Source organism: Labeo rohita, chromosome 2 (assembly GCF_022985175.1).
Source record: "Labeo rohita strain BAU-BD-2019 chromosome 2, IGBB_LRoh.1.0, whole genome shotgun sequence".
NCBI classification, from domain to species: domain Eukaryota; kingdom Metazoa; phylum Chordata; class Actinopteri; order Cypriniformes; family Cyprinidae; genus Labeo; species Labeo rohita.
In genome coordinates, this window is record NC_066870.1 from 10,480,248 (window position 1) to 10,507,468 (window position 27,221).

General features: G+C 41.1%; 2 protein-coding genes across 4 annotated transcripts in view; one reads left to right on the forward strand and one right to left on the reverse strand.

Annotated features, from left to right (window-relative positions):
- Positions 1-1,436: 1,436 nt before the first annotated feature.
- On the reverse strand, positions 1,437-2,031 carry LOC127178147 (C-type natriuretic peptide 4-like). Its single transcript, XM_051130834.1, has 2 exons — positions 1,915-2,031; positions 1,437-1,709 (listed from the first exon to the last, which is right to left on the reverse strand). The coding sequence occupies exons 1-2, from the start codon at positions 1,999-2,001 to the stop codon at positions 1,437-1,439; spliced, it is 360 nt and encodes a 119-aa protein (XP_050986791.1). The 5' UTR covers positions 2,002-2,031.
- Positions 2,032-23,264: 21,233 nt separating this feature from the next.
- The window catches only part of dis3l2 (DIS3 like 3'-5' exoribonuclease 2), a 173,990-nt gene continuing 170,033 nt past the window's right edge, over positions 23,265-27,221 (forward strand). For all 3 annotated transcript variants that reach the window (XR_007828696.1, XM_051122472.1, XM_051122461.1), the window contains exons 1-3: positions 23,265-23,341; positions 24,137-24,805; positions 25,107-25,243. Coding sequence is in view for 2 of the 3 variants with exons in the window: in XM_051122472.1 (XP_050978429.1) it covers positions 24,142-24,805; positions 25,107-25,243 (801 nt within the window). In the remaining variant the exon portion in view is untranslated. The remainder of the gene's footprint in view (positions 23,342-24,136; positions 24,806-25,106; positions 25,244-27,221) is intronic.

The following is a 27,221-nucleotide window of genomic DNA, read 5'->3' on the forward strand; positions in this document are numbered from 1 at the left end:
AAAAGTTAATAACATTTTTTTTTAACTTGAACCTTTTTTTATTTTTACTGATACTTGTATAAGTACACACAAGTGAATATTAATGAATGGAAGCAAATGCTGAGAAAAAGCATTCAGCTTCATTCAACTAAATATTTGGAATTATTATAAATAGGCCTATAAATTGACATTGAATCAAAATCCCCCACCCCCCAAAAAATCTCACTCCAAACTTGAAAAAAACCCTGTGTTCAAATGTTTGTAAAAAGATCATGGTTCATCCCAGAAAATTTAGCTGAAGAAGTCTGGATTCACAATCTGTTCTGTGGGATGCGCACCGATAGAGAAGCATTTCCATTGGCTGCAGTCTGCAGGTATTATGGCCAATCACAAAAGCGCAGCAAACCATACACACAAATGTCCAGCTCCGGAGCTCGAATTGCTTTTGTAGGCTATTGAATTGATAACATATAGAAATACCTTTTATTCCCAAAAACTCTGACTAGTAGGAACTGGAACACAGCTCCCCACCCCCACGAAATTCAATCTCCAGGCTCCGTCCCCCCGTATCACGCCACCCCCATTCTCTGTCAATTTTGAGATTTGGGTATATTTTTCTTCCATAAAGAATAGTGGAAAGAAACACATCCAAAACGCATTTAAATATATTTTATTACACTTTAGCTATTTGTGTCAATTACAATGAACAATTAACATTAAAATACACACTTTAAAGGAAGTTTCTTAAATTTTCCAAGAAATCTCTACAGTAGTATACACAAAGACCAGACTTTTCAGTTTTATTTCTATATATAGTCTAACGGATTTTACTGAGAATTTTGTTGTTGTTTTGTTTTGTTTTCATGTCTTCATGTTATATATAACCCATCATTTATAATCAATTACATGGATATTATAAAAAATAATAATCTTTATTGCAGACCTCATAGTTTACTCTATATGAAAGTTATGAGAAATCAGTATTTTTAAACAATATTACTGAAATCATGCTTTTGAATAATGAAAAACAAAATAATACAAAAAATTCTGTAAATGAAAAATCATTTCTTAGAAAACTGTGTATTTGTACAATACCTGAATCAAATCTTTCTGTCAAACGTTCAGCCTTATATATGCAGTCTCTATAAACACATCACATTTAACAGGGCAGAAATCACTTATTAGATCTATCTACAGTGATGAGACACACTGTATGTGAGCTGTTCTGAAATTCCAAATGCAGTGTGACTGAAACACTTACAACTTGCATCGTAATATTACATAATATATTACAGCTAACAGGTATTTCTTTAGGAACGATCTGACCGGTATCCAAGAATCCCATTGTTGCAATACATGGCACCAAAATATTCAGGAGACAGAAACTCATTTATTTTGTTTATTCTGCATGAGGCATTTAGTCCATTTTGGTATTACAATTAGTGCTCTTGTGCCCTTCAGTCACTTTTACAGCCCATTCCACTTAAATCACTTATTCTATCCATCTTGAAACCGAAGCAGTTTTTCCGTTTTTCTTTATTTTTTGGAGGTTGTTTTTTGCGTAAATTAGACTGATCGCCTGATGACGGTCGCTGTCTTGTGCCTCTGACGCTAGTGTCCAGCTCTTGTGGCTCTTTTGGTACGCGCGTCTGATTTAGCACAGGCGCGTCTTCCGTTCCATTTCTCACTAGTCGCGTGCTCCTGTTCTCTGCTGGGAGAGTTTTTGTGGACTGTGATAAAAAGAAGTAAACATTTCGTTTTTCAAGAGATTATATTTAACTATAACAATAATGATAATAATAACGTTTTTTGGGATCCACTTGCTTTGTAGTCGTCCTATGCAAATATTTCGTGCAACTGGAAATAACCCTGCCGTTTCAGTCACCTTCGCAACGACGCTCTTTACTATCATAATGTACATAAAAATCCACAAACCTTGTATTGGACAGTGGTGAGTGGTTTTGCGTAAAGTGACAGACTGACCATGAACAGTCCACAGATGAGCATGTAAATCATATCCATCCCAGCGACTTCTGCCACAAATCATTGTAATGCAGATAGACTGGATCACACATGCCCTCTCTTCTCAGTGTTTTATAATCCAGCTATGATGTCATGATGATTTAAATAATAGTGTCATTTCCTTTTAATGTTTTGATGCCAGTGGCTACTTTTCTATCTCCAGCTTAAGAATTTTAGAAATCTTCCAAACAAACACACAAAAACAAACTTTTTTTTTTTTAATCTCAGTTGCAGCCTGTTGGGTCATTGTATTTGATTATTATTATTACTAATATTATTATTATCCATTTCGTGGGTAAACAGCTGCTGGATCAATTTTACTGACAATACAAATGATTAACCCCCTCACACACACAGCGTTAGCATCACAATATGTAACACATAAACATCACTTGCCTCTCAGGTAAGGTTTATGAATTCCTGGGAGTTCTTATGTGTGAATCACGCAGGGGTGTAGAATTAGGGGGACGCTAGGGATGTGTCTCTACCAATATCCAGTGATTGCCAATTTTGATCAAATTAAATATATGTATATGTTTTTGTATAATTTCGGATGTATCTGAAACATCATACCATTGATATATTACCTAAAAAGTAAAATAAAGTAAATAGGCTAAGTTAGAAAACTGCGCGCTTTCAAGGACGCATTTAATACATGGGCGGAATGTAGTCATGCACCGGACGACATCAGGAGAAGAGCAGCGCCGCGTTTAGAACAACTCACAGGTATTACACCGAGACTTGGGCTCTGTCCCCACCAATGGAATCCAGAAGGAAGCCACCTTCTCTTTTGAAGGTAATAGGAGGATTAATTGACAAATTAATAATAATAAATAAATTTAAAAAAATGTCCTACTGCACTCTTAAAAATGGTTCTAAACTGTACCAGAAAAGAGCTCTTCAGCTTGTAACAATAGCAGAACCCTTTTTGGTGCCAAACAGAAACTTTTTTATAGGGTTCCACAAAGAAAATGCTATATAGGGCCTTAATGATGTTACAAATAGCCTAATGATGGTTTACTTTCATTAATATGAGTATATTTCGATCATAATATTATTAGTATTCATATTATTTGTATATATTATGCACTTGTTTTACCCCTCTGTCTGCCTGGTCTTATAATATTTTGTAGCCTCTATTAGGGTTTTACTTAAAAACATGTTGTTTCAAATAGGTACTTTTATTTTTCAATAACGTGAAACTGTAGCAAAAATAGCAGTGCTCTAACAACAGTTATTAGCAGAATACATTAATAAATGATAAGTGAACATAAAAAAGTAAAACGAAACAGAAACAGAAAATAGTGAAATAAAGACCAAGTTCCAGTGAAATACTGTATTTTCATAATCCATTATGATCCCTGTAAGTCCATCATTATGTGTATTTTGTTGTGATTGGATCTCTCTGCAGATGATCAAGTGGCAGGATGTGACAGCATCTGAAATGCACAATTGAGTTTAGAGTTGCAGTGTGTCTCTTTCATTTGTTTATGTAAAAACAATTTTTTTATGAAGGCCAAAGGTATATATATTCTATAGTAAGTGAGTGTGATATAAAATCATGCAGTGGTGACTGTTTGTGTATAAAAGGACCATAAATTAAATATTTTTGTTACTTAGTGGTGAATAGAAGTATCCTTAACTAAACAGTGCTGGTCACGCTTGCATGTACTCTTAAAAAGAGAAAAAGACATGATTGGTATGAAACCAGTTACAATTTGAAAGTTAAAAATTATAGACATTTACCTGTTGAGAGTGTGTTGACAGTCTGTGTAGTTGGATGGCTGAGCTCCAGAAAAACTGTCACAAATGAGACTCTCGCGGTTCCCACCACTCACCATCAGTGGGATCTCTCTCCTGAGTATTAATACCCATTTGGACTACAATTCCCACTCTTGTACCTGGTACTGATCACCCTTGCATTTTAACTGTTACGGAGGGTATGAGGCAAGGAGTGGGCGGATCCATATGCAAAACTTTATTAACATTAGACAGAAACATGGTCGTAGACAGGCTGGGTCAAACACTGGCAAACAGGTATACAGACAGCAAGATAAAAGAGTATTCCGTGACACAGGCGAGGGTCGATCAACGGTGAACGTAATCCATGGGGAGAGACAAACGGGGAATCCAAACAGGCAGGCGAGAGTCCATACAAGGGGCAATCAAAGTCTGTGATGACGAGACAAAGGGTAAATCCACGATGGGCAGGAATCAACAAGGCTAGGGTCGAGACATGAATGACAAAACTAGACAACAAGGAATAACTAGGAAAGGGGCTCCGTAAAGCAGCTAACACAGAACGAGTGCTAAACGCTGTACAATACTCGGCCCAAAATATTGGGAAGGGCCTCGTATTTATGCAGTTCGTGATTGGCTGCAGCTGTGAGTGCAGTGAAACATGGGAAAGGTAGTCCAGGGTGTAGTGCAACAGTCTGTGTAATCGCAAGGCGACCTCTCGTGGCAAGTGGACCAAAGATCAGGACCAGACTCATGACATTAACCTCACCTGTGGACTATTTAAGTCACTGCCAGACACTTCCTGTTCGCAAAGTCTTGTTTTGCCCTGGTGAACAATTCTGAGAGTTCTTCCTGTGTTTTCGTCTTCCTGCGGATTACCTTTGGACTGTTTACTCTCGTTGTGATTCTCTGCCGCCTGCCCTTGGACTCTGTTTGCTCGTTACTGAATATGCACTCACCTTTCGCACACTGGCTACACAGACGGACTGGGTGGAGAGCACGCTTAAACTCCTCTTCCGCAGGACTCAGCTTGGAGCTTCAGTCCGAATTAGCCTGCCGAGACGAGAGAAAAACGCTTTCTTAATTCATCAAACTACCCATTCAGGTGGATAATTTGATTCATTCTCATCGTCCTCCCCAAGCTGTTTTACCCAGCATGCACTATCCAGTCACTCCTTCTCCACCAGAACCCATGCAACTTGGATATACATGTCTGACACTGGAGGAGCGTGAGCGCCGCATTCGTCAACCTCTCTGCCTTTACTACAGTCAAGACGGCCATCTGAGGGCCTCCTGTCCCACAAGACCACCAACTCGTGGCACCTCTACGGTGAGTCCATGTATTCAAGCACATCACTCAAGTTCTTGCATAAAGGTGCCCATAGTACTGTCTATTGAGGGCAGGAACATAGAGTCATCCGCCCTGCAAATTCTGGTGCAGCAGGGAACTTTATGTCTCATGAATTTGCTCTACTACACCAACTCCCCTTAATCTCTTGCACCTCTCATTTGTCAGTGGAAGCGATAGAATGATGCCCTCTCGGTGCGGGGAGAGTCATGCACTCCATCGTGGATCTGCAAATTCAGACTGGAACTCTTCACACCGTGAGCATTCGTTTTTATATCACCACCTCACCACATAACCCGGTAATTCTTGGACTCCCTTGGCTACGCCAGCACAATCCTCTCATCTCATGGAGCGAGGGTCAGATCGTTCAATGGGATCCATCTTGTCACATCAGTTGCGTCACTGATGGGGCCTCAATCTCAGTGCAGACTGTTGCTGTCAAGGAGGACCCAGCTCCCCTTCCTGCTCCTTGGCTCTGCCTGACAAGTTTGACGGTGATCCTACAAAACGTAAGGGATTTTTACTACATGTGTTTGTTGTTTGTCAATCAACAACCAGCAATGTACAGCACTGATGCCAGCAAAATTTCCCTAGTATGCTCACTCCTTACCGGCAAGGCTTTGGAATGGGTGACAGCTGTTTGGAGAGAGGATGGCTCAGCTTTCCCCTCATTCAATATCTTCCTTCAACACTTTCGGGAGATATTTCAACACCGAGAGGGAGGCAGGGGCGCTGATGACCAACTATTCGCATTAAGTCAAGGCAAGAACATCGCCGCTGAATATGCACTCACCTTTCGCACACTGGCTACACAGACGGACTGGGTGGAGAGCACGCTTAAACTCCTCTTCCGCAGGACTCAGCTTGGAGCTTCAGTCCGAATTAGCCTGCCGAGACGAGAGAAAAACGCTTTCTTAATTCATCAAACTACCCATTCAGGTGGATAATTTGATTCATTCTCATCGTCCTCCCCAAGCTGTTTCACCCAGCATGCACTATCCAGTCACTCCTTCTCCACCAGAACCCATGCAACTTGGATATACATGTCTGACTCTGGAGGAGCGTGAGCGCCGCATTCGTCAACTTCTCTGCCTTTACTACAGTCAAGACGGCCATCTGAGGGCCTCCTGTCCCACAAGACCACCACCTCGTGGCACCTCTACGGTGAGTCCATGTATTCAAGCACATCACTCAAGTTCTTGCATAAAGGTGCCCATAGTACTGTCTATTGAGGGCAGGAACATAGAGTCATCCGCCCTGCAAATTCTGGTGCAGCAGGGAACTTATGTCTCATGAATTTGCTCTACTACACCAACTCCCCTTAATCTCTTGCACCTCTCATTTGTCAGTGGAAGCGATAGAATGATGCCCTCTCGGTGCGGGGAGAGTCATGCACTCCATCGTGGATCTGCAAATTCAGACTGGAACTCTTCACACCGAGAGCATTCGTTTTTATATCACCACCTCACCACATAACCCGGTAATTCTTGGACTCCCTTGGCTACGCCAGCACAATCCTCTCATCTCATGGAGCGAGGGTCAGATCGTTCAATGGGATCCATCTTGTCACATCAGTTGCGTCACTGATGGGGCCTCAATCTCAGTGCAGACTGTTGCTGTCAAGGAGGACCCAGCTCCCCTTCCTGCTCCTCCAGCTGAATACACCGACCTAACTAGTTGCCATGGATGAGAAAAAGGTCAGAGCTGTCCTGGACTGGCCTCAACCATCTACTCTAAAGGAATTGCAATGATTCTTGGGATTTGCAAACTTTTATCGTCGCTTCATTAGGAACAGCTCGGTGGCCTCCCCTCTAACCTCCATGACAAGGACAACATCACCTCATCTGAAATGGTCTACAGTAGCTCAGGAAGCCTTTGCAGAACACAAGTCACGTTTCACATCTGCCCCCATCCTCCATCACCCTGACCCGGAAATCCTGTTCGTAGTGGAGGTAATACTGGCATTGGAGCCATTCTTTCACAGCAGCATGGTTCGCCACCCAAGCTCTTCCCATGCGCTTTTTACTCCCGTAAACTCACCCCTGCCGAGCAAAACTACGATGTTGGAAATCGAGAACTGCTTGCCATGAAATCAGCCTTAGAGGAGTGGCGCCACTGGCTAGAGGGCTCCAAACATCCTTTTGTCATTCTAACCGACCATAAGACTTTGGAATACTTGTGATCTGCCAAGAGACTGAACCCCAGACAGGCAAGGTGGGCCCTTTTTTTCACCAGATTTGACTTCACCGTGACTTATCGTCCCGGTTCAAAGAACACCAAAGCTGATGCCTTATTACACCAACATGATTGTCTTAATCCTGTTAAAATGGAGGAGACCCTCCTACCAGAGTCAGTAATTGTAGCCCCGGTCCAGTGGCCCCGGTTATGACAGAACTTGCGCAAGCCAATTCACTGGAACCCCTCCCTACTGAATGCCCACCCAACAGAACTTTTGTACCTCAGGACCTCTGCAAGAAAGTAATTCAGCACGTTCACTCTTCACTCAGCTCCGGTCATCCTGGTATTACTGCCACTTTGCACCTTCTCCAAAACAGTTTCTGGTGGCCAACCATGCGAGTAGACACAATAGACTTTATTCATGAATCAAGTATTTGTAACACAAGCAAACCTCCCAGACAATTACCATCTGGCTTACTACACCCATTGCCAGTTCCCCACCGACCATGATTCCACCAGGTTATAGACTTTATCACTGATCTTCCCAAGTCCACTGGTAATAACACAATACTCACTGTCGTAGATCGCTTCTCCAAGGCCTGTCGTCTGATCCCTCTCCCCAAGTTACCCACAGCCTTTGAAACAGCAGAATTCCAACTTTGTGTTTTGCCTCTATGGTCTCCCAGAGGACATTGTGTCAGATCGAGGTCCCCAGTTCACGTCCAGAGTATGGTCAGCTTTCTTCCAACAACTGAATGTTAACGATCCGCCATGGCACCCCGTACTGTATGCTCCGCCGTGGCTCCCCGAGCTCCCTGACCCGCCATGGCATACCGGACTGTATGCTCCGCCATGGCTTCTTGAGCTCTCTGATCCGCCCTGGAGGCGTACCTCCTCTACCTCCTGTGTCTGCCCTGCACGAGCCTCCAGGGCGCCCACCCTCCCTCCCTAGTGTATTTGTTACGGTGCGAGTCGCGCCTTATGGGAGGGCGGGTAATGTCACACCCCTGTGGACTGTTTTTGTGGTTTTCCCTATGTATGCCCTTATGTGGTCTCTCCTGTTCCGTTTTCAATTGTTACGTCATTGTTTAATCGGTTACACCTGTCCTCGTCTGATTGGTGTATTTAAGTTTGGTTGTGTCCCCGTTTGGTTGTCAGTTCTTAACGTCCTTTCGTTGTGTATGCGTATGGATTCCCTGCTGTTCCTGTCCGTTCCTGTTCCTTGTGTGGATTATTTAAATAAAGTGCATGTTCCAGATCTCCTCGTCCCTACTCCTCATTCCCTGCACACGACAGCATGACAATAGTCGGGTCCATATATATTTGGACACTGACACAATTTTTATTATTTTATCTGTTGACCACAACATATTTAAGTTAAAGTGCACATTTTGAGCTTTAATTTAAGGGTATTCCCATCAAAATTGGAGAAAAGGTTAAGGAATCGTGGCTCTGAACTGGTTCAAGGGATGAAAACGAGTGAAATTTTGACAGGAACAAAACCAGAAACAGAAATGAAATCTGTCATCATCATCATCATGCTTTAACCTTCCTCCCTATTCTTTTTACTCTTCATATCCTTTAAAAAACACTGGTTACCCTTAAGAAGTTTAAAAGAATTCTGGTCTGTGCCCTATGCTCTGTGCTCAATAATCCTTTTAATGTGATGTCCTGAACCCCTCTCTCCGTGCTCCATACCTGTTGCATTTCAAGACCACATGCTCTACTGACTCCTCTCCCTGACAGCCCTCACACAGTCCAGGATCATGCTTCCCTATCAATTTAAGTGTTTTATTTAATATACAATGTCCCAGTCTTAGCCTAGTTAGCACCATTTCTTCTCTCCAATTACCACTATCAACAATTTTGTGTTTAACATCCTTTTGAATTTAATATAAGTGCCTCCCTTTCCCTTCTCTATCCTACCTCTCTTGCCACTTTTGATTTATTCTCTCCCATATTACACTTTTAACCAATAATTTGCTAACACTTACTTGCATTTCTGTGTTTCCTTTTGTTAACGCCCTTTTTGCTAATATATCTGCCATTTCATTCCCCTTTATCCCTACATGACCTGGAACCCATATAAATTTTACCTGCCTTCCTTAACTTACTTTTCTTGTTACTGACTGGAGTACATCAAACAGAATATCTTGATGACTTTTTGAATAGAATGACCTTAAACTTGCTAGAGCTGATGCAGAATTTGAGCAAAACTTTGTCCTGTCCTGTCTTTTCCACCCATCGTAATGCGATTAACACAGCCAGCATCTCCACAGTGTAAACCCCTAAATTATCAGATGTTCTTCTATTTAGTACTACAGTAGTCAGGATTTGAAGTGGATCAAAACCTTTCATCAAAGTTGTTCTAAAACAAAAACAATACCCGTTCTTGTCCTAGGATAACTTTGATGAACTTTTTCGATCCACTTCGACTTTTTCGATTGCCACTTGACTACTGTATACTTCGGTCTCTGGATTCTTAGCACTATCCGTATAAATCTGTATATATTCATAATATTTTTCCACTACCCAATTATTAAGTCACCCTGAAGGGGTGAGCAGAGTAGTCAATAGCACCAGAGTTTCCAGTGGAATGCAGCATGGGGTCTGGAGCTAGCGTAGGGGATGTGAACGTTAGACCGGACAGTGAATGACTGAAGGACAGAGTCTTATATAGGGCGTGGCAGGAATGGATTCAGGTGTGTGTAATTAGAACTCCGGTGATGAGGAACAGGTGGGCGGTGCTACTGGTAAGATGGCAGGTGGAGGTGGCTCTGGTGAATGCCTGACAGGGGTTGGGTTAGGTGCTCAAACACATTTAAATTGTGTAAATAATAATGTTATATGGTGGCTGATTAAACCAAAATCACCAAACTGTTGCAGTGACAGAAAGAAAAACGTGGTGCAAGCACGAAAATTACTCCCTATTAAAATACATTATACTGAGTAACATGAAAAAAGGGGGAAATTTGGGTTTGTGAATATTTTCGTGACTATGTCACAAATTGCCGTGAGACTGGGTTGCATCAGAGTCCTGCCCTGAGAGAGCCGTTTAACTTCATAGATATAACTGCCTATGTTTATGCAACTTGTGCACGTTTTAACATAAACCTGTGTGTGAAAGAGAACTTAGTTTAGTACTCATACGCGCGTGACAGCTGCTTCCTGATCATCGTCTTCATATGGGTGTCCTGAAAAACGTGTATCAGAAATTTATGCTGATATGGCTTAAAACGCATGATTTCAGCGTGATACACATGATCATCAAAACCAAACAGATGTTTTTTGGCAAAGATCTGAGATACCAACTAAAATAGCACAGCCCTGTTCTGGAAAAGAGGGCAGGGAGCAGCAGCTCATTTGCATTTAACGAGACATGGACTTTGTAACATAGGGTCAGAGGCGTGCAGATCCATTTGCAGCTTTTATTGAGAATAACACAAAGTCAGACAGGCGGGGGTCAGAGACAGCGTGAGGAACAACAAAGACAATCCAAAGAGTAATCCATGGGCGAGCAATGGTCGGGGCAGGCGGCAGGCAGAGTAACAATAATCCGTAAAACAAAGCGATAGATCAACAGGCAGGTGGCAGACAATCAGAGGGTGATACACAGTCCAGGTTAAACACATAAAATCCAATACACAGGGGAAACGCTCAGAAATGTTGCAGTGGCAAACAAGACTTTGCGGCGAGTGAGAGTCCGGTAGCAGCTTATGAAGGCTGTCTGATGAGTAACACCTGGGAACCTAATCAGTGAGGTGGAGTATGGGAAATGTAGTCCAGGGTGTAGTGCAATGATCTGTGTAGTGTGACTGTTCAAAGTGTGGCAAAGCGACCTCTGGTGGTGAGCAGACTGAAGACCCTGGACCCGATTCATGACACTCACGCGCTGCCACCTCCAGAGGCCCTGCAGCAAAAGCCGCCACCTCTGGAGTCTCGATGGTGGTATCCGCAACACCTTTGGGAGAATCTGAAACCAGCACCATCACCTCAGGGGGCACTGGCGCAGACTCACAGTCAAAGGAGAGCTCTGGAGCAGGCTTGTGATCAGACGAGAGCTCTGGAGCAGGCCTGTAATCAGACGGGACCTCTGGAGCAGGCCTGTGATCAGACGGGACCTCTGGAGCAGGGCTGTGATCTGACGGGACCTCTGGAGCACAGTGTGCAGCCCACACACACCAAATGGCAACCGCCATTAGGGGAAGAGCAGCAGCGGGTGGCAGGAGCTCTTTAATGACCAGGCCTAAAGGTGCTGATAGCAGGGGGAGGCCTGCAGCCCGCACTGACACTAGTGGTGGGTCCAGCATGCTGACCATCATGATAGGCCGTGACCTTGGGGTGTCAGACGAGACATGGCGAGGCTTTGGGTGGTCAGACGGGACGTGACTTGACTCTGGGCCATCAGACGGGACGGGACTTGACTCTGGAACAACAGCAATCACTTGACCTGGCTCATTAAGAACTGCTGTGACATGACCTGACACGTGAAGACCAGCGGTGACTTGACTTGGCCTTTGAAGATCAGCAGTGACTTGACTTGACTCATGCAACACAGCTCTAACTTGACTTGACACAGGAACAGCAGCTGTAGCTTGACTCGACTCGGGAAACACAGCTTTAGCTTTGCTTGGCTCTAGGATAGCAGTTGTGACGTGATGGAGCTCCGTTTTCGCCGCCATTTTGTGAACGGGCTCCGCCGTCACCGCCATTTCATGAGCGCGCACCGGCGCGGCCGCCATTTTGTGAACGGACGCCGCAGTCGCCGCCATTGCATGAGTGCGCTTCAGCGCAGCCGCCATATTGCAAACGGGGTCTGTTGTAGCCACCATTTCATGGACGGGTTGCACGGCCGGCATTACCGCGATGTCGCGTTCCTCATCCGTGACACCCACAGTGAAAGACGAGCCCACCGTCAATAAAGCAAAGTCCATAAATGGGGAGAGTGTTGAACGCGGAGCCTCGCGTCTAAGATTGGTCCTTAACGGCTGATTAATTCCATCACAAAAAAACTCGATCAGTAGACAGTCTGGTAGATCAGAGTAAAACGCGATGGCTAGAAATTCTCTAATATAGTCCTTGAGCGATCGCGTGCCCTGCTTGAGGGCTAACAGTATTCTAGCCATGTCCATACCTGGCCAAAGTTTGCTGAAAAAGATGCTGGATCCTTGTAGTGGCGAAGTCTTCTGTAACATAGGGTCAGAGGCGTGCGGATCCATTTGCAGCTTTTATTGAGAATAACACAAAGTCAGACAGGCAGGGGTCAGAGACAGCGTGAGGAACAACAGAGACAATCCAAAGAGTAATCCGTGGGCGAGCAATGGTCGGGGCAGGCGGCAGGCAGAGTAACAATAATCCATAAAACAAGGCGATAGATCAACAGGCAGTCGGCAGACAATCAGAGGGTGATACACAGTCCAGGTTAAACACAGAAAATCAAATACACAGGGGAAACGCTCAGAAATGTTGCAGCGGCAAACAAGACTTCGCGGCAAGTGAGAGTCCGGAAGCGGGTTATGAAGGCTGGCTGATGAGTAGCACCTGGGAACCTAATCAGTGAGGTGGAGTATGGGAAATGTAGTCCAGGGTGTAGTGCAATGATCTGTGTAGTGTGACTGTCCAAAGTGTGGCAAGGCGACCTCTGGTGGTGAGCAGACTGAAGACCCTGGACCCGATTCATGACAGACTTAAACAGTGTGTTTCTGCTTACACTCAAAATAGGCATTTTCAAAAAGATATAATAAATGATCTGTGGGTTTTTTTGAGCTGAAAATTAACAGACACATTCTGGGGACACCTGAGACTGCAAAAAGGGGCATAATAGGTGTCCTTTAATACATACAAACATACAGCAAGTTCAGACACTAACTTACATTAAAATATGTGCTTACATCACCAGCACTAATACGCTAATCGCAATTAGCCTCTCACTTTGATTTCCTCTCACCCACATAAATTGTGGACACAAAACATAACTTTTTCAGTCAAAGTTGGTTTGACTAAAAAAAAAGTTTTGTTACCTGATATTGCCATATGTTTGCAGAACCTCACACATCAAGTCTGCCTCTTCCTCTCAGTTCACATTCCAGTTTCTGTTCTCCCTTGACATGTCACAACTCAAATTAGTTTAAAATAAGAATTTAACAGGCACATAATCAAGAACTGACCGAGTAATCTCCCGGATTATTGAGATCAGTAGCAAACACAACATCAAACTGAGGTATTTTCAATTTTGACTAAGGTATGCACAGCTGTCATTGGCCAGTTTGTTGGATGACAGTCAGATTAACCAATCATGATAGAAGCAACCAGGTAACAACCCATTGCAAACGGAAAATAAACAGATTATTTTGTTTGTTTGTTTGTTTTTTTTAAAGAAACTTGTTTATTTAGTTTTATTTTTAGGCTGTATTATATGATTAGTTGGTCAAATTGTGTTTTCATGACAGTGTATGAATAAAAATGTGATAATAAAATTTAAATTGTAGGCACACACACAAAATTGTAAATCCACACAAAATCTCACTGCTCTTTTGAGATTAAAACTGTATCCATTATAATTATTGTTACTAATTATAATAATAATATTTGTACATATACATTTGGATTTTTGAAGAGATGTTTTGATCAAAATATCACAAAATGCTAATAAATAAAATATTAATTATCATAATAATTCAAAAGGCAGATATTTCTTGTTAAAGACACAACATTGATTCAACATACAAATCCTTTAATTGCCTTTTTTAAAAAAAGATTTGTTTTTGTTAAACCAATTTTTCAATGATTTAGCAATAAACATTATATCAACATTGTGTCAACATTACTAACTGGTTGACCATAAAACTCTTCTGTAACTCGTTCTTCATATTGCACATTGCGACCATTTTCTGGATATTTTGAACCATTTGTGTAGATTTTGAAATAACTATATGGAGATAGCATGTGCTTTGCAGACCATTGCTGATGACACACTGGGTTTAACCTGATTTGTATATTCCAGCGCTCTACAACTTCTGACTAGAAATATACAGAGCTACCGCGCAAACGGAAATTCAAAGACAATATTCTAAAGATGGTGATGCACTTGTTTCTCTGAAGAATAAGGTCAATACTGTACCCACATAGATCCCAAACCCACTGCCCACTCTGTACCTACTATCTGTTTGTGTACTACTTAGGGCCTATGTAGTCAGCCTATATGGAACTGATTATGTTTGCTTATGTCTTACCCAGAATGCTCGTCTTACCCAAGAGGGCCCCATATTAGTGATGGGAAGTTCAGATCATTTTACTGCCTCTCTCATTTGATCTCATTCATCAAAATGAACAAATCTTTATTCAGATCATTTCAATAATTTAAGTGGCATTAAATATTATACTTTTACCAACCAAATTCCCTGAACACATCCATCTACGCGATTATAAGAGAAACAGGTGAATTTAGCTCAAAGAGAATTAATTCAGATTTAATAGGGAATTTGAACAGAATCACTGAACGATTCATTGAACAAGCCATATAATATCAACTCTGCAATGGATATTAATATCCAAAATATAGTAAAAGCGCTATTTATTAGCACAGTAACAAGACTGGCAGTTTAAGACATTAACTTAGATATATAAACTAAACTAACACATAGACATACACATTTACACATTCACACAAGTTGCAGAAAGAGAGAAAGTGAGGAAAGAATGAGTTTAGAAGAGTGAAAATATGAAATCCATGAAAAAGTTTATAGCAACATATGCAATTGCTTAGACCTGAAAAAACATATTAATTAGATTATCATCTAATTAACCCTCACACTGAGTTTCTCAATGAGGCTATTACACTTTATATTAAATGCACCAGTTCAGCTAGAATCTGGAGGTTTTACTTGCGTTGCCTTTGTCTTAAGGGAATTCCTTTTGTGTAGTCATTGCAGAAAGGGGTTTCCCAAGGTTGCTGATTGGCTGGAAGTTTCTTGGTTGTTCCATGTGAAGTCTTGGCTGGAGGATGGTGCGGAGTATTGTAGGCTAGTTGAAGTTTTGAGGCAGGCACAGACATCTGGAACATGGCTTGGCGGCAAAACTTAACTTAAAACATAAAACTCTCAACGGAAAGAAAAGAAACTAAAGTAAAAGGCAGAAGTGTGACAATCCTCATGGTTTATATTACATTTTCAGAATATAATTCATTTTACAAAGAACTGAATGATAAAAACGCTTCAAGAAAGCAATTTAAAGACAAATATAAATATACAAATATAAACACAATCAGACACAATCACAAGTCCATAATTATGACACCACATCCCAATTTTATAGCATTAAATAACTAGGGTAAGTGTACCCATTAAGCCCACCAAAATCTAAGTTTATGTTTTTTCATAGATATTGACATGGTTTATACGAAAAATCAATTGTTAAAATGCAAGATTTATATCTCATTTGAACATTAATTTGTTGATGTACACTTTAGAATATAAAATTAAGATATTTTATGAATAATGTCAGAAGTCTGGCATGGGCTAAATTGGTACTTCGGAACAATTCAAGCCTGCATGTGTTCCAAATAAGTCCACATCATGATTTATTCCCAAAACTAAAAAAAAAAAAAAAAACCTATTGATCTTAAAGAAGTAAAACGTCAATATATTTATTCATTGACACAGAAGTGTTTTAAAAATTCTTTTTACTAATATTTACTAGCACTCATCACCTGTACAAATAACATTTAACCCCGGCCACACAGGACTGGTAAGGACTATAAAAAGACACACTAGTCCAAACTACTTTTAGATCACCTTACCTACTATAAAAAGACACACTAGTCCAAACTATGTTTAGATAACCTTACCTCATATTTTTCCTTCTTTCATTTTACAGTTAGCCTATATAACATAATCTAGCTTCTTGTTTACAGTCTGCTAAAAGACACTTTGAAATCTCACTCTCTACTGCTGAACTGAGGAAGGTTTCCTGTCCCTGACGAGCATCAACTCTTGGCCTTCACTCACTCCTGAAAAGATTTTCTGTCCACACCAAACTGTTTTGCTAGAATTTTTTTTTTTTACTGTGCCATAAAGGTGACATGCCTCTACGATTTGTGTATTAACAAACATCAGCAGAAACCCATTATATAATGGTGCTACACAGTGTGTAATTTGTAGGCCTAAATATCTAAATATAGTTGTAATCTAAATATAGTTGCAAATTAAAGTAGTAAGTAAGGTAAGGTAAAAGGTTAGTAAGATAAAAGCACACAAAGAACTTATCATTAAACACTTTCAATCAGAAAATTGATCAAAGTTTGTAATTAGATGGGTTCCTCATTAAAACACATAAGGTGGGTTAAATAGTTCCACAGTGAGTAATGGTAAAAAAAGACAATATTTTCCTTTAAAAATCTTTACAAAGACATGCATGAAGCTTAAATATATTGTGGACTAAGCATCATAGTAATTTTCATTGTGCCCAAGGTTTTTCTTTTTCATTCAAGGGTAGCTTCTGTTGACTGTAGTTTAGGTGCATGCGTTTTGTGGCACCTAAAATATCTTGCTCTGACATATCATAAAACATGTCAGTGTCAGGATTCTGTCTCGTCTGTTATGTTTTTCCTAGTGTTTTTTTCCCTTATGGTTCTTGTACATTTGGTTTAGTCTGTGTTCCCCCCTTTGGTTTTGTGCTTTTTGGTTTAGTCTTGCCCTTATTTGTACTTCCCCTCGTTTGCTCGTTTGTTGCCACACCCCTGTTTCTGTGTATTTATAGTCTTGTCTGCTCACACCCGATTGTCGGTCGATGTTGTTACTTCGTGTTTTTCCCTGTTCTGTGGATTTATGTTTGTTTTTGCTGGACTTTTTCACCTTTCTTTAATAAAGTGTTTTGTTATATTCCCGTGTTCCTGGCATCTCTCTGGATCTTCGCTCCTGCACACGACCGTGACAGTTCGACCGAACCGGAACTAAAGATGAGTCAGGCTGAGGCTACACTGTGGGGAATACGGCAAGGTGGTCGTGGGTTGGAGCGGTATGTGGAGGATTTTATCGAGTTATCCCACCAGGTAGGCTGGCCCGAAGCTTCTCTCTCCGCTGTGTTTGTTTTGGGGCTGGATGATGAGACGATACGCTGCAATCTTCCCGCTAGTAGTTTCTCCTTGATCGAGCTAATCAATCTTATTCTCTATTTAAACGGATCTGATTTTGAAGTAGAGGTTCTAAGTCCGATTCAGTCTCATCTTCCAGTCCCCTCCCAGACGCAGCGCAACGTGCCAGCCTGCCCTAAGCCGAGAACCTCCACATACCGTCCTAACGGCTCGAACCGCCAGACCAGTCCCACATCACCAGTCATCCTCCAGAGCTCCACTGTGGTCCTCAGCCCGATGCAGCCGGCTTCCTCTCCGCGCTCAAGCCCGCCGGCTTCCTCTCCGCGCTCAAGCCCGCCGGCTTCCTCTCCGCGCTCAAGCCCGCCGGCTTCCTCTCCGCGCTCAAGCCCGCCGGCTTCCTCTCCGCGCTCAAGCCCGCCGGCTTCCTCTCCGCGCTCAAGCCCGCCGGCCACCAGCTGCTGTTCCTACAAAGTCAAGTTATGCCACAGCAGCTGTTCCCTCAAAGCTAAGTCAGATCACAGCTGCTTGTCCCACATCAAGTCAAGTTACAGCTATCCCTTCAGAGCCAAGTCAAGTCACAGCTGTTTCACTTGAGCCAGGTCACGCCTCATCTGACCACCCAGAGCCTAGTCACATCTCGTCTAACCACTCCGAGCCTAGGCATGCCTCGTCCGATGGCCCAGGGTTGAGTCACGTCCTGTCCAACGGCCCAGTGTCTAGTCACAGCTCATCCGACATCCCAAGGTCACGACCTAACATGACAGCCAGCGTATTGGACCCACCACAACCACCCGCTGCGGCTCTTCCTTTGATGGCAGTTGCTATCTGGTGTGTGTGGGCTGCACACTGTGCCCCTGAGGCCATGTCTGTTCATACGTCAGTTTCTGAGGTCGCATCTGGTCACCACCCTGCTCCAGAGCGCTCGTCTGATCACAAGCCCGCTCTGGGACCACCCTCGGTCGGGGAAGCTGCGCCAATGCCTCCAGAGGTGTCAGCCACGGCTGTAGATCCTCCAATGGAGGCGGCGTCCCTCAACAACCTTTCTGCTTCTCCCCCTATTCTGTCTGCCTCCTCTATCTCTGCTTTCCCCAGGTCCCAGGCCAGGAGACGGTTTCCTGCTCCGCTCCAGCTCCCGCCTGGTCTCAGGCCTGCTCCAGAGTTCCTGTCTGGTCTCAAGTCAGCTCCAGGGCTCCTGTCAGTTGGAGAAGCTGTGCCAATGCCTCCTGAGGTGTCTGCTTCTGCTGTGGATCCTCCTTCGGAGGCAGCGCTCCCCCACAGACTCTCTGCTTCTCCCTTTCTTCTGTCCACCTTCTCTATCCCTGCTCTCCCCAGGTCCCAAGCCTTGACGCAATTGCCCTGGAAGGCTCCTGAGCCGGAGCCCTGTCCAGCGCGCCCTCCAGAGTCGGCTCCTCCTCCAGCGCGCCCTCCAGAGTCGGCTCCTCCTCCAGCGCGCCCTCCAGAGTCGGCTCCTCCTCCAGCGCGCCCTCCAGAGTCTCCAGCCGCCCTCCAGAGTCGGCTCCTCCTCCAGAGCGCCCTCCAGAGTCGGCTCCTCCTCCAGCGCGCCCTCCAGAGTCGGCTCCTCCTCCAGCGCGCCCTCCAGAGTCGGCTCCTCCTCCAGCGCGCGCGCTCCAGAGTCGGCTCCTCCTCCAGCGCGCCCTCCTGCGCGCCCTCCAGCCCTCCAGAGTCGGCTCCTCCTCCAGCACGCCCTCCAGAGTCGGCTTCTCCTCCAGCGCCTCCCCTCCTGCGCGCCCTCCACAGTCGGCTCCTCCTCCAGCGCGCCCTCCTGAGCTACCATGGGCTGGTAGAACCCTAATTTCCCCCAAGGAGTTTTTGGGGGGGTTACTACTCCCTGGATTATCCATGGCCGCTTGGACTGTGTGCGCGGTCATGGCCCCTGATCCTCCTGATCCACCATGGCCGCTTGGACTGTGTGCGCGGCCATGGCCCCTGATCCCCCTGATTCGCCATGGCCGCCTGGTCAATACTCCTGGCCATGACTCCCTGATCTCCCAGACCCGCCCTGGAGGCATTAACCTGCTTCCCCGTATGTCTGCCTTGTGCGGCCTCCAGGGCGCCCACCCTCCCACTCCTAGGTGTTTAGTTACGGCGTGAGTCGCGCCTTAGGGGAGGGGGGGTAATGTCAGGATTCTGTCTCGTCTGTTATGTTTTTCCTAGTGTTTTTTTTCCCTTATGGTTCTTGTACATTTGGTTTAGTCTGTGTTCCCCCCTTTGGTTTTGTGCTTTTTGGTTTAGTCTTGCCCTTATTTGTACTTCCCCTCGTTTGCTCGTTTGTTGCCACACCCCTGTTTCTGTGTATTTATAGTCTTGTCTGCTCACACCCGATTGTCGGTCGATGTTGTTACTTCGTGTTTTTCCCTGTTCCGTGGATTTATGTTTGTTTTTGCTGGACTTTTTCACCTTTCTTTAATAAAGTGTTTTGTTATATTCCCGTGTTCCTGGCATCTCTCTGGATCTTCGCTCCTGCACACGACCGTGACAGTCAGTGCCATTGTTCTGACTCAAGATACACACCTGAAACATTTCCTTCTAAGGCATTTTCATAAAAGCTCCTTAAATATCTTAATTTTAAGGCCTAGTCCTGGTTTAAGCTAAGCCCCGTCTGTGAAACCGGGCCTTAGTGTTTGCTGAAAATGGATGTCTTTGCATGAGGTACCCTGAGACGGTATGCACATGAGTGGGGCTAATTCAACATTGCCAAATGTGATTAGTATGCAAAAAAAATGGGAATTAACAAATCACTGGAATGATTAAAATAATGACTAGCATAAAATATGATTTTGTGGGTTTTTTTAATTAATTTATTTTTTTATTTGACTTATTGGGTACACTTACCCTAACACAAATAATGTTATGAGCTTAGTGTTTTAAATCATTTTTGTTTTTTAATATTCAAATATGAAATGGGGAAAAAAAAAAAAAATGCAAAGATAGCAAAGATAGGGCTGCTTTCAAATTTGAAAATAAACTGCCAGTAGGTGGCAGGAAGACTCCATTCTTTTTTCGTTTTATAACCATGATGAAAAAATTATGAAAAAAGAATGGTTGTTGTGTTTTTAAATGCTATGCCGAAAACCAAAATTGAAATTAAACTGTACATACAAAATGTCACGTTTTGTTGTTGTGGGTGTACACAAAATAAAAGCAGATATTTACAATTCTTAATGTAGGCCTAATGTATGACCAAAAAAAGCAGAATTTTGTACCCATTTATTTGCATTTCATTAAAAATCGTATAAAAATGATATAAACCTTTTTTTTATGTACGTAAATTTAAGACCTTTCTTAGCATCTCTACATAGCCGCTAGCACTCTGTCGTACTACTGATGTGGCTACTATTTCGCCTTTGGCCTCCATATTTTTTAAAACCATGTATGAAATACTCATTAGCCTACAAATTTCTTGGCAATTAACTGCAGGGCCAGTTCTACTGGAGTGCTAGAGGTAATCAGCTTTGTGCAGCATATCAGAAACTCATGTCTGTATTAACTGAATAACAGTTCATATTCATAGGCTAATAACATTTAAAATTTATATGCATTTATTATTTTATTAAGGCATGTGATTTATTAATTTCTTCATCACAGAAACATAACTGTGATATTGACACACATAATGCTGAATAGGCCTATGGGCTTGTTAAGTGATGACGTAATGCGTCCATTGAACGCACCAATGAACGCTGTTTCCGGGTCCAAACCCCAAATCATTTCACTTGAGAATACTATCTCAGCAGCCGTTTATGAGCACTGTTTATTCATTTTAAACATTTAAGATAAACATTTTAAAATTTACGGTGTACACTACAGTCTCTGTGCTCACAGCATCCCAAACACAAATAATTTTTATATATATTTATTTATATTTTATTGTATGGCTATCTGGGATTTCGGTATGGAGTTCAAGGGTAGGATTATAATTTTTTTTGGTAGTATTATATCACATTGTGAATGTATAATTAGTACTGTTTGTTATTTTCTCCTGCAATCTGATTTGGACTCGGGCCGGAAGTCATGGAAGAGGTGAGGCTTGATGACAAGCGAATAGGCTATACACACATGCACAGCACACATGTGCGCACAGCAATTTCAGCTTTCTCTGATGTAGTGCATCAGAAACTCACTATGGTAAATGCTTACAAATGACAGTCCTGTTATTTTGTTGAAATGTAGTTTTTAAAATAAAAAAGTATTACATCGAATTATGTCATTGGCAAGCGAAAGGTGCTGCCGTAGACAGACCCTGGCTGCCGGAAGTGCCGCTGCGAGATGCTGCCTCATTTTGCTCCAGCCCTCTCATGAAGATAAAGTTCCCAGGATTCTGCAATGTTCACATTTCAAATGTTTATTAAAGGTGCAAAAAGTATTATTTTTTAATTAATTAAAGAAGCTAATATTTTACCTTTTTGGGCTGCATTTTGTGTGTATGGTTTTAATTTCAATTTTGGTTTTCGGCATAGCATTTAAAAATACAGCAACAATTCTTTTTTCAAAATTTTTCTGTCATAGTTATAAAATGAAAAAAAGAATGGACGCAAGCTACAGGGATTCCTGAACCTTTTCTCATTTCTTTTAAGGTAAAAAACATATTATCAGTACACAGAAAATTAAACAATAATGTTCGTATTGCTTTCATTAAGTTACTTTACTTTCTGATACAGCTATCAAATGTTAAATCAAACTTAAGTCATTCAAATAAGAATAGCCTATTCCCAGCCCAGAGTCGATCATTCAAAACAAGTCATATCCTCCTGGTCTGTGTGCAATTATTGGATAGCATTATATTGTAGACTGATTAAAGATTAATGATAATGAACATGTTGCTACAATACCCAGATAGCACACATACGTCTGCAAGATGACTGTTAAAGGTCACTTGATCTGGAAAGCATCTGCTGTGTACAAACATCTGTCAAGCATCTGTCAGCGAATGTTACAAAGCAGACCAAATCTGGACGTCCTCCGAACGTCCGCTACCCAGATTGCACATGTACGTCTGCAAGATGTCTATTAAAGATCACTTGATCTGGAAAGCATCTGCTGTGTACAAACATCTGTAAGATGTCAGTTTTACTAACATTGTAAATCATAAACATCTTAGCTTATGATTATTGCAGATGAGCAAACACTCAAAAAAATATGTCTTGCAGATTTAAATGCAAACGTCAAACAAACATCTCTGAGATGTATGTGTGCTATCACGGTAGTGAACTATTACTTGTTTTCCATAAATGTATTTTACAACAATACAAAGGGCAATGTATCATTTTACCAGATTTAGTCCTACACTTATTTACTTTTATTTATTCCACACTAAATAATGCTTTTTTCACAAATTTTAGATTTTATAAAATTGTGCACTAATGATTTTCTAGAGCAACTTTTGTTACTCGGTATCAGTATCGGCAAATACTCAGAATTTTTGGTATCGGATCGGGATCGGTTTTAAAAAAGGTGGTGTTGAGACACCCTTAGTATGCACATTGCTTGAATTAGTTTTATGAATTAGTCATTATGAAAATGTTATGTTTGCTCTCAGAACCATGTAATGTTTTCTTTAGCCTTAGATCAACTTCAACTTCATTTAAATGCAACATTGTTGCAATCGATATCGCCATTATTTAATACTGCTATTAGCACGTTCTCCAACAAGGGAAGGCGATGAGGCCTGTTTTCCGGGTTTGGTCAGGTGACGTTCCACATATAGCCTGTTATTGAATTAAAAGAAACTAACTCGGGTTATTGTTAACTATTTTTTCCCTCTGTTACAATAACAAAGAAATGTTTTGATTCACGGCTAAATTTGACACTTCTAGCCTGTAAGCGAAAGAGAACAACAATTCCCATAATGCAACGACAGCGTGTTATTTATAAGACCCGGAAGAAATGCGCAGTTGGTCGTGTTGTTCGGAGGTGCTGGGTGAAATATAGCAACAGATATTCAATCAGAAGGGCAGCTATAGATGGTGAGGTGTTCTTTATGTTTATAATTATGTTTATGCTTTTTAGTATAGCTTTCCATTGGTATAAAGGTGAATTTTATTGAAAAATGCTGAGTGTACGAGGATAAAGTACATGTTAAGCGCGCTGTAAACGAATAGGGTGCCTCACACATCAGTAAATCCCTTCATTGATAAACTATGGATTAAACTAAGATTATTTATTATTAAAACGCTCTGTGAGTAATTTTTCTAGCTTTTTATTTGTATCTTTATTTATTTATTTATTTATTTATTTTTCTGATTCTGTGTAAAATTACTACTGAGTTTATAGCATGGTTCAAGCACCCTCTTACATTGTAAACAGACTTGACTTTCTTTAAAAACAGTGATGTTTCAACTTTAAGACCTTCAAATGGCACCTTCCAAGTTGTCTCCATTTAAGAGCACTTTATGTAGAGCAATTTATGTAAATTACTTGATGTTATAATTAACAAAAAATTGTTTCCAAAAATGACAGATTTTTCCTGTGATACAAACATTTTCCCTGTTGGACATTAATTAAATGAATGAGAGTGTAGAAGTCCACAGAACCAAAAGTGTCTGTAGTTGAAGAAACGCTTATAAGCAGTATTTCCCATTTTTTTTCTAAAACATAATGTCAGTCATTTTTTTTTAAGATATAGTAAGTCAGAATTTGTTTGTATTTGATAGTTATTGATATGCAAAATAAAAGCTGCTCTTTTCCGTTTTCCTGTTGTGACCACCAGCATGTTGATATATTATTTTATTTATTTATTTATTTATTTATTTTTTATGCAGAGATTATGGCATCTTCGCCTAAAGTAAAGAGAACTACTAAGCCTAGAGATGGTGCACAAAATCTCCCCAGATCCCAGAAGGATGCCTATGCCAGACTTCTGAATCAGCACCAAAACGGCAAATTTCGTTCTTACTTGCAAGAGTTGGCGAAGCAGCAGGTGGAAGAGAGCACAAGTACATCAGTTAGTAGGTCTGTGAATGTTATGAACAGGAGAAAAAAGGGCAATTCAGAGTCATCTTATTCTGTTGATAGTTTATCCTCTAATCAGAATAGGCAGATGGTTGATGTTTCCACCTGTTTGCACATGGACAAAACCAGCCATCAGGTGACGTGCACTGAAAACCAGGGCATGAAGTTTGGCATGCTTGAAGAGCATGCTAAAATGGAGCTACATACGGTGGCTGCACCCAAAAAGGTACCCTCAAAACAGCAGCACAAGAGAAGTGAAAAAGACATCAAAGTGAGCTCAAGTCTGGTGGGATCTGAGGAAGGTGACAGTCAACAGTTGAGCTGTTCATGTGGGGAGGAACAAGCAAAGAACAAATCAAAGAAGAAAAGATCAAAAGGAAATTTGGAGAAAAAAGACAAGGGGGCATGTGGTCCTGAAGTTGACACCATTATTGCTGGAAAATCACCAAATAAAAACATCAAAGCTCCTCAAACTCAAGGTACTTACTGAAATGAAGAGCCAGTGTCTCAAAACCAACCCTTACTTATGTCATATATACATTTAATTATTTAGTGTCAATGCCGTTTCACGTTTACTTAAAGGTGCAATAGGTGAGTGTCTTCAGAAACATTTTTTGTCATGCTGGTTGAAAGTCTATTCGCATCCCGATAGCAATAATGAAGTTAAGTGGTCTAAATGTACTCTGAAATGTACTGTGATTTCCTGCCATGTAAGTAAATTAACAATTTTTTTGCATGTGAGGTGCAGTTTTCATCTTTGTTTTATCTTTTTTTCCACAGTGCCAAAAGAAAGTTTATTGCAAAACAACATAGATAAAGGCACTAAAGGTGGTAGAGGGTCCTGGAAACAACTGTTTGAGCAGTACATGTCCACAGAGGATGTTTCTGCAGGCCTGAAGAGAGGAGAACTCATACAGGTGATATAGTACATGTAAACTTGTACGTCTGGGTAGTTAATTTTACAGTGACCATGTTCTGCAGTGTGACAAAAAAAAACTTCTAAGCATTTAAAATGGTTTTGAACTTTGGAAAAGCTTTTTTTTTATTTATTTATTTATTTTTTTTAAATATGTGGAAGCCGTTGAACCTTGCTTGAAAGTCAGATGCCTAAACTTGGCTTTATAATTTGCAACCAAACTTAAAAAAACAAATTAAGAAAATGGTCTACACAATAAAACGCATCTCAAAGTGGATTTAAACATTTTTGAACAATCCCTTTATTCCTACACAATCAAATTGTCATCTCTTGAATCAAGTAATTTAAATAAAAAACAAAATGGTATTATTTTCTGCTGGATACCCAGTCACTCAGGAAGTTCTGGTAATGAGCAAGCAGACAGTGCTGCCGAAGAAACATTATTTATAGAACCAGTAAATTGCACTATACGTTTCACCAACATTAAATGCATACATCAAAAACAATTGGAAATCGGAACAGGATCAGTGCTTAACCAACAAATTAAATGAAAGGAAGAAATCCTGATTTTTGGGACAAGATATGTATTCTCTTTTAGTAATCTGTGGGATCAAGTAATTCACACACGTTGCCAGATACGAACATTTATTTTAGCTAACAGGAGAAAATTTCCTTAAGTATTATTCTCAAAATTCACTGTCCATGAAGTATATTTTATTGGGCTGTGATACTACTACTTGTTTGAGGAACTTGTTTTATTCTGTTGATACTTGTGATATTCTGAGGACTAAATTTTTTTTTTTGTATTTATTTATTTATTTATTTTTTACTATTAAAAAAGATTTTAAAAAATTAATCTTAAATTTTTCGTTTTATTTTTTGAAAAACTAAACCTTGCTATCGCCATGAATATAGCCATAGAAGCTGGGAAGACATAAAAAAAAAAAAAAAATGTTCAGGTTGTTTGACAACTAACCTTTACTACTGTGCAGTTGTATATAATGTACACTGCATGTTATTCTTATTTAAATGAGCAAAACAGTATGAATCCTTTACCCAATAGACTCTATTCCCTTTCAATTTGTTTAGTTAATAGCGCCTTTCAGGCGAGAGCAGAGTATGGAAGGTTGTTCCCACCGCAGTTGAGGAAAAAAAAATCTGTAAGTCATAATAATGAGAAGCTATATAATGTATATAATGGACCTTTATTGCACCGGAATTGAACACCGTGTATCGATTCTTCCGGTTATGTATATTTTTCAATATGCTGTAATCACTAGTTGCATAAAAGACTGTTAAAATGAGCAACTGCAAGATGATTTCAAAATCCGGACATTTTCAGAGACAGGCGAATTTTCCAAACGCAACGGAACTTGTAGTTTTAATCCAACGTACCAATCTGAAAAACCCATGGCTCGTAAACATTTGTGATTTCACCACGCTGCGTCAATGCTGCAGTGTGTGTGAGACCTGATGAATAAGATCATAATCAACATATGTATTCCTTTGTATTAAATTTTAGTCTTTATTCTGTCATTTTTCATTCACAGTCATTTCACTGTGTGTAATTCACGTTTATGCCAAAATTCTTAATTAATACTCAAATCACGCTGTCAGCGCGTTATACTGTCTAAGATTAATTAGCTAAAATGTTCAGCATTGTTATTTCTTTAAGGCAACGCCCACGTATTCATTCATCTATTTTAATACCGCTCTTACGAAAATTAACCATGGTATGTGTAGTAGAACTATGGCAATGCAAATGGAAATCAGTCCGTGGAAAAAATAAAATAAAATATAACATGGTTACTACATTTACTGTAGTAAATCCATGGTTAATTTTGTAAGGTTGTTTATTTAAAATATATTTTAATGTAAACGGGTATAAAATATGATGAGAAAAACATTGTTAATGAGAAGACGAAATTGACTGCAGCAGGTTAAATTTATTTATTATTCAAAATGCACATTTGGAAGAG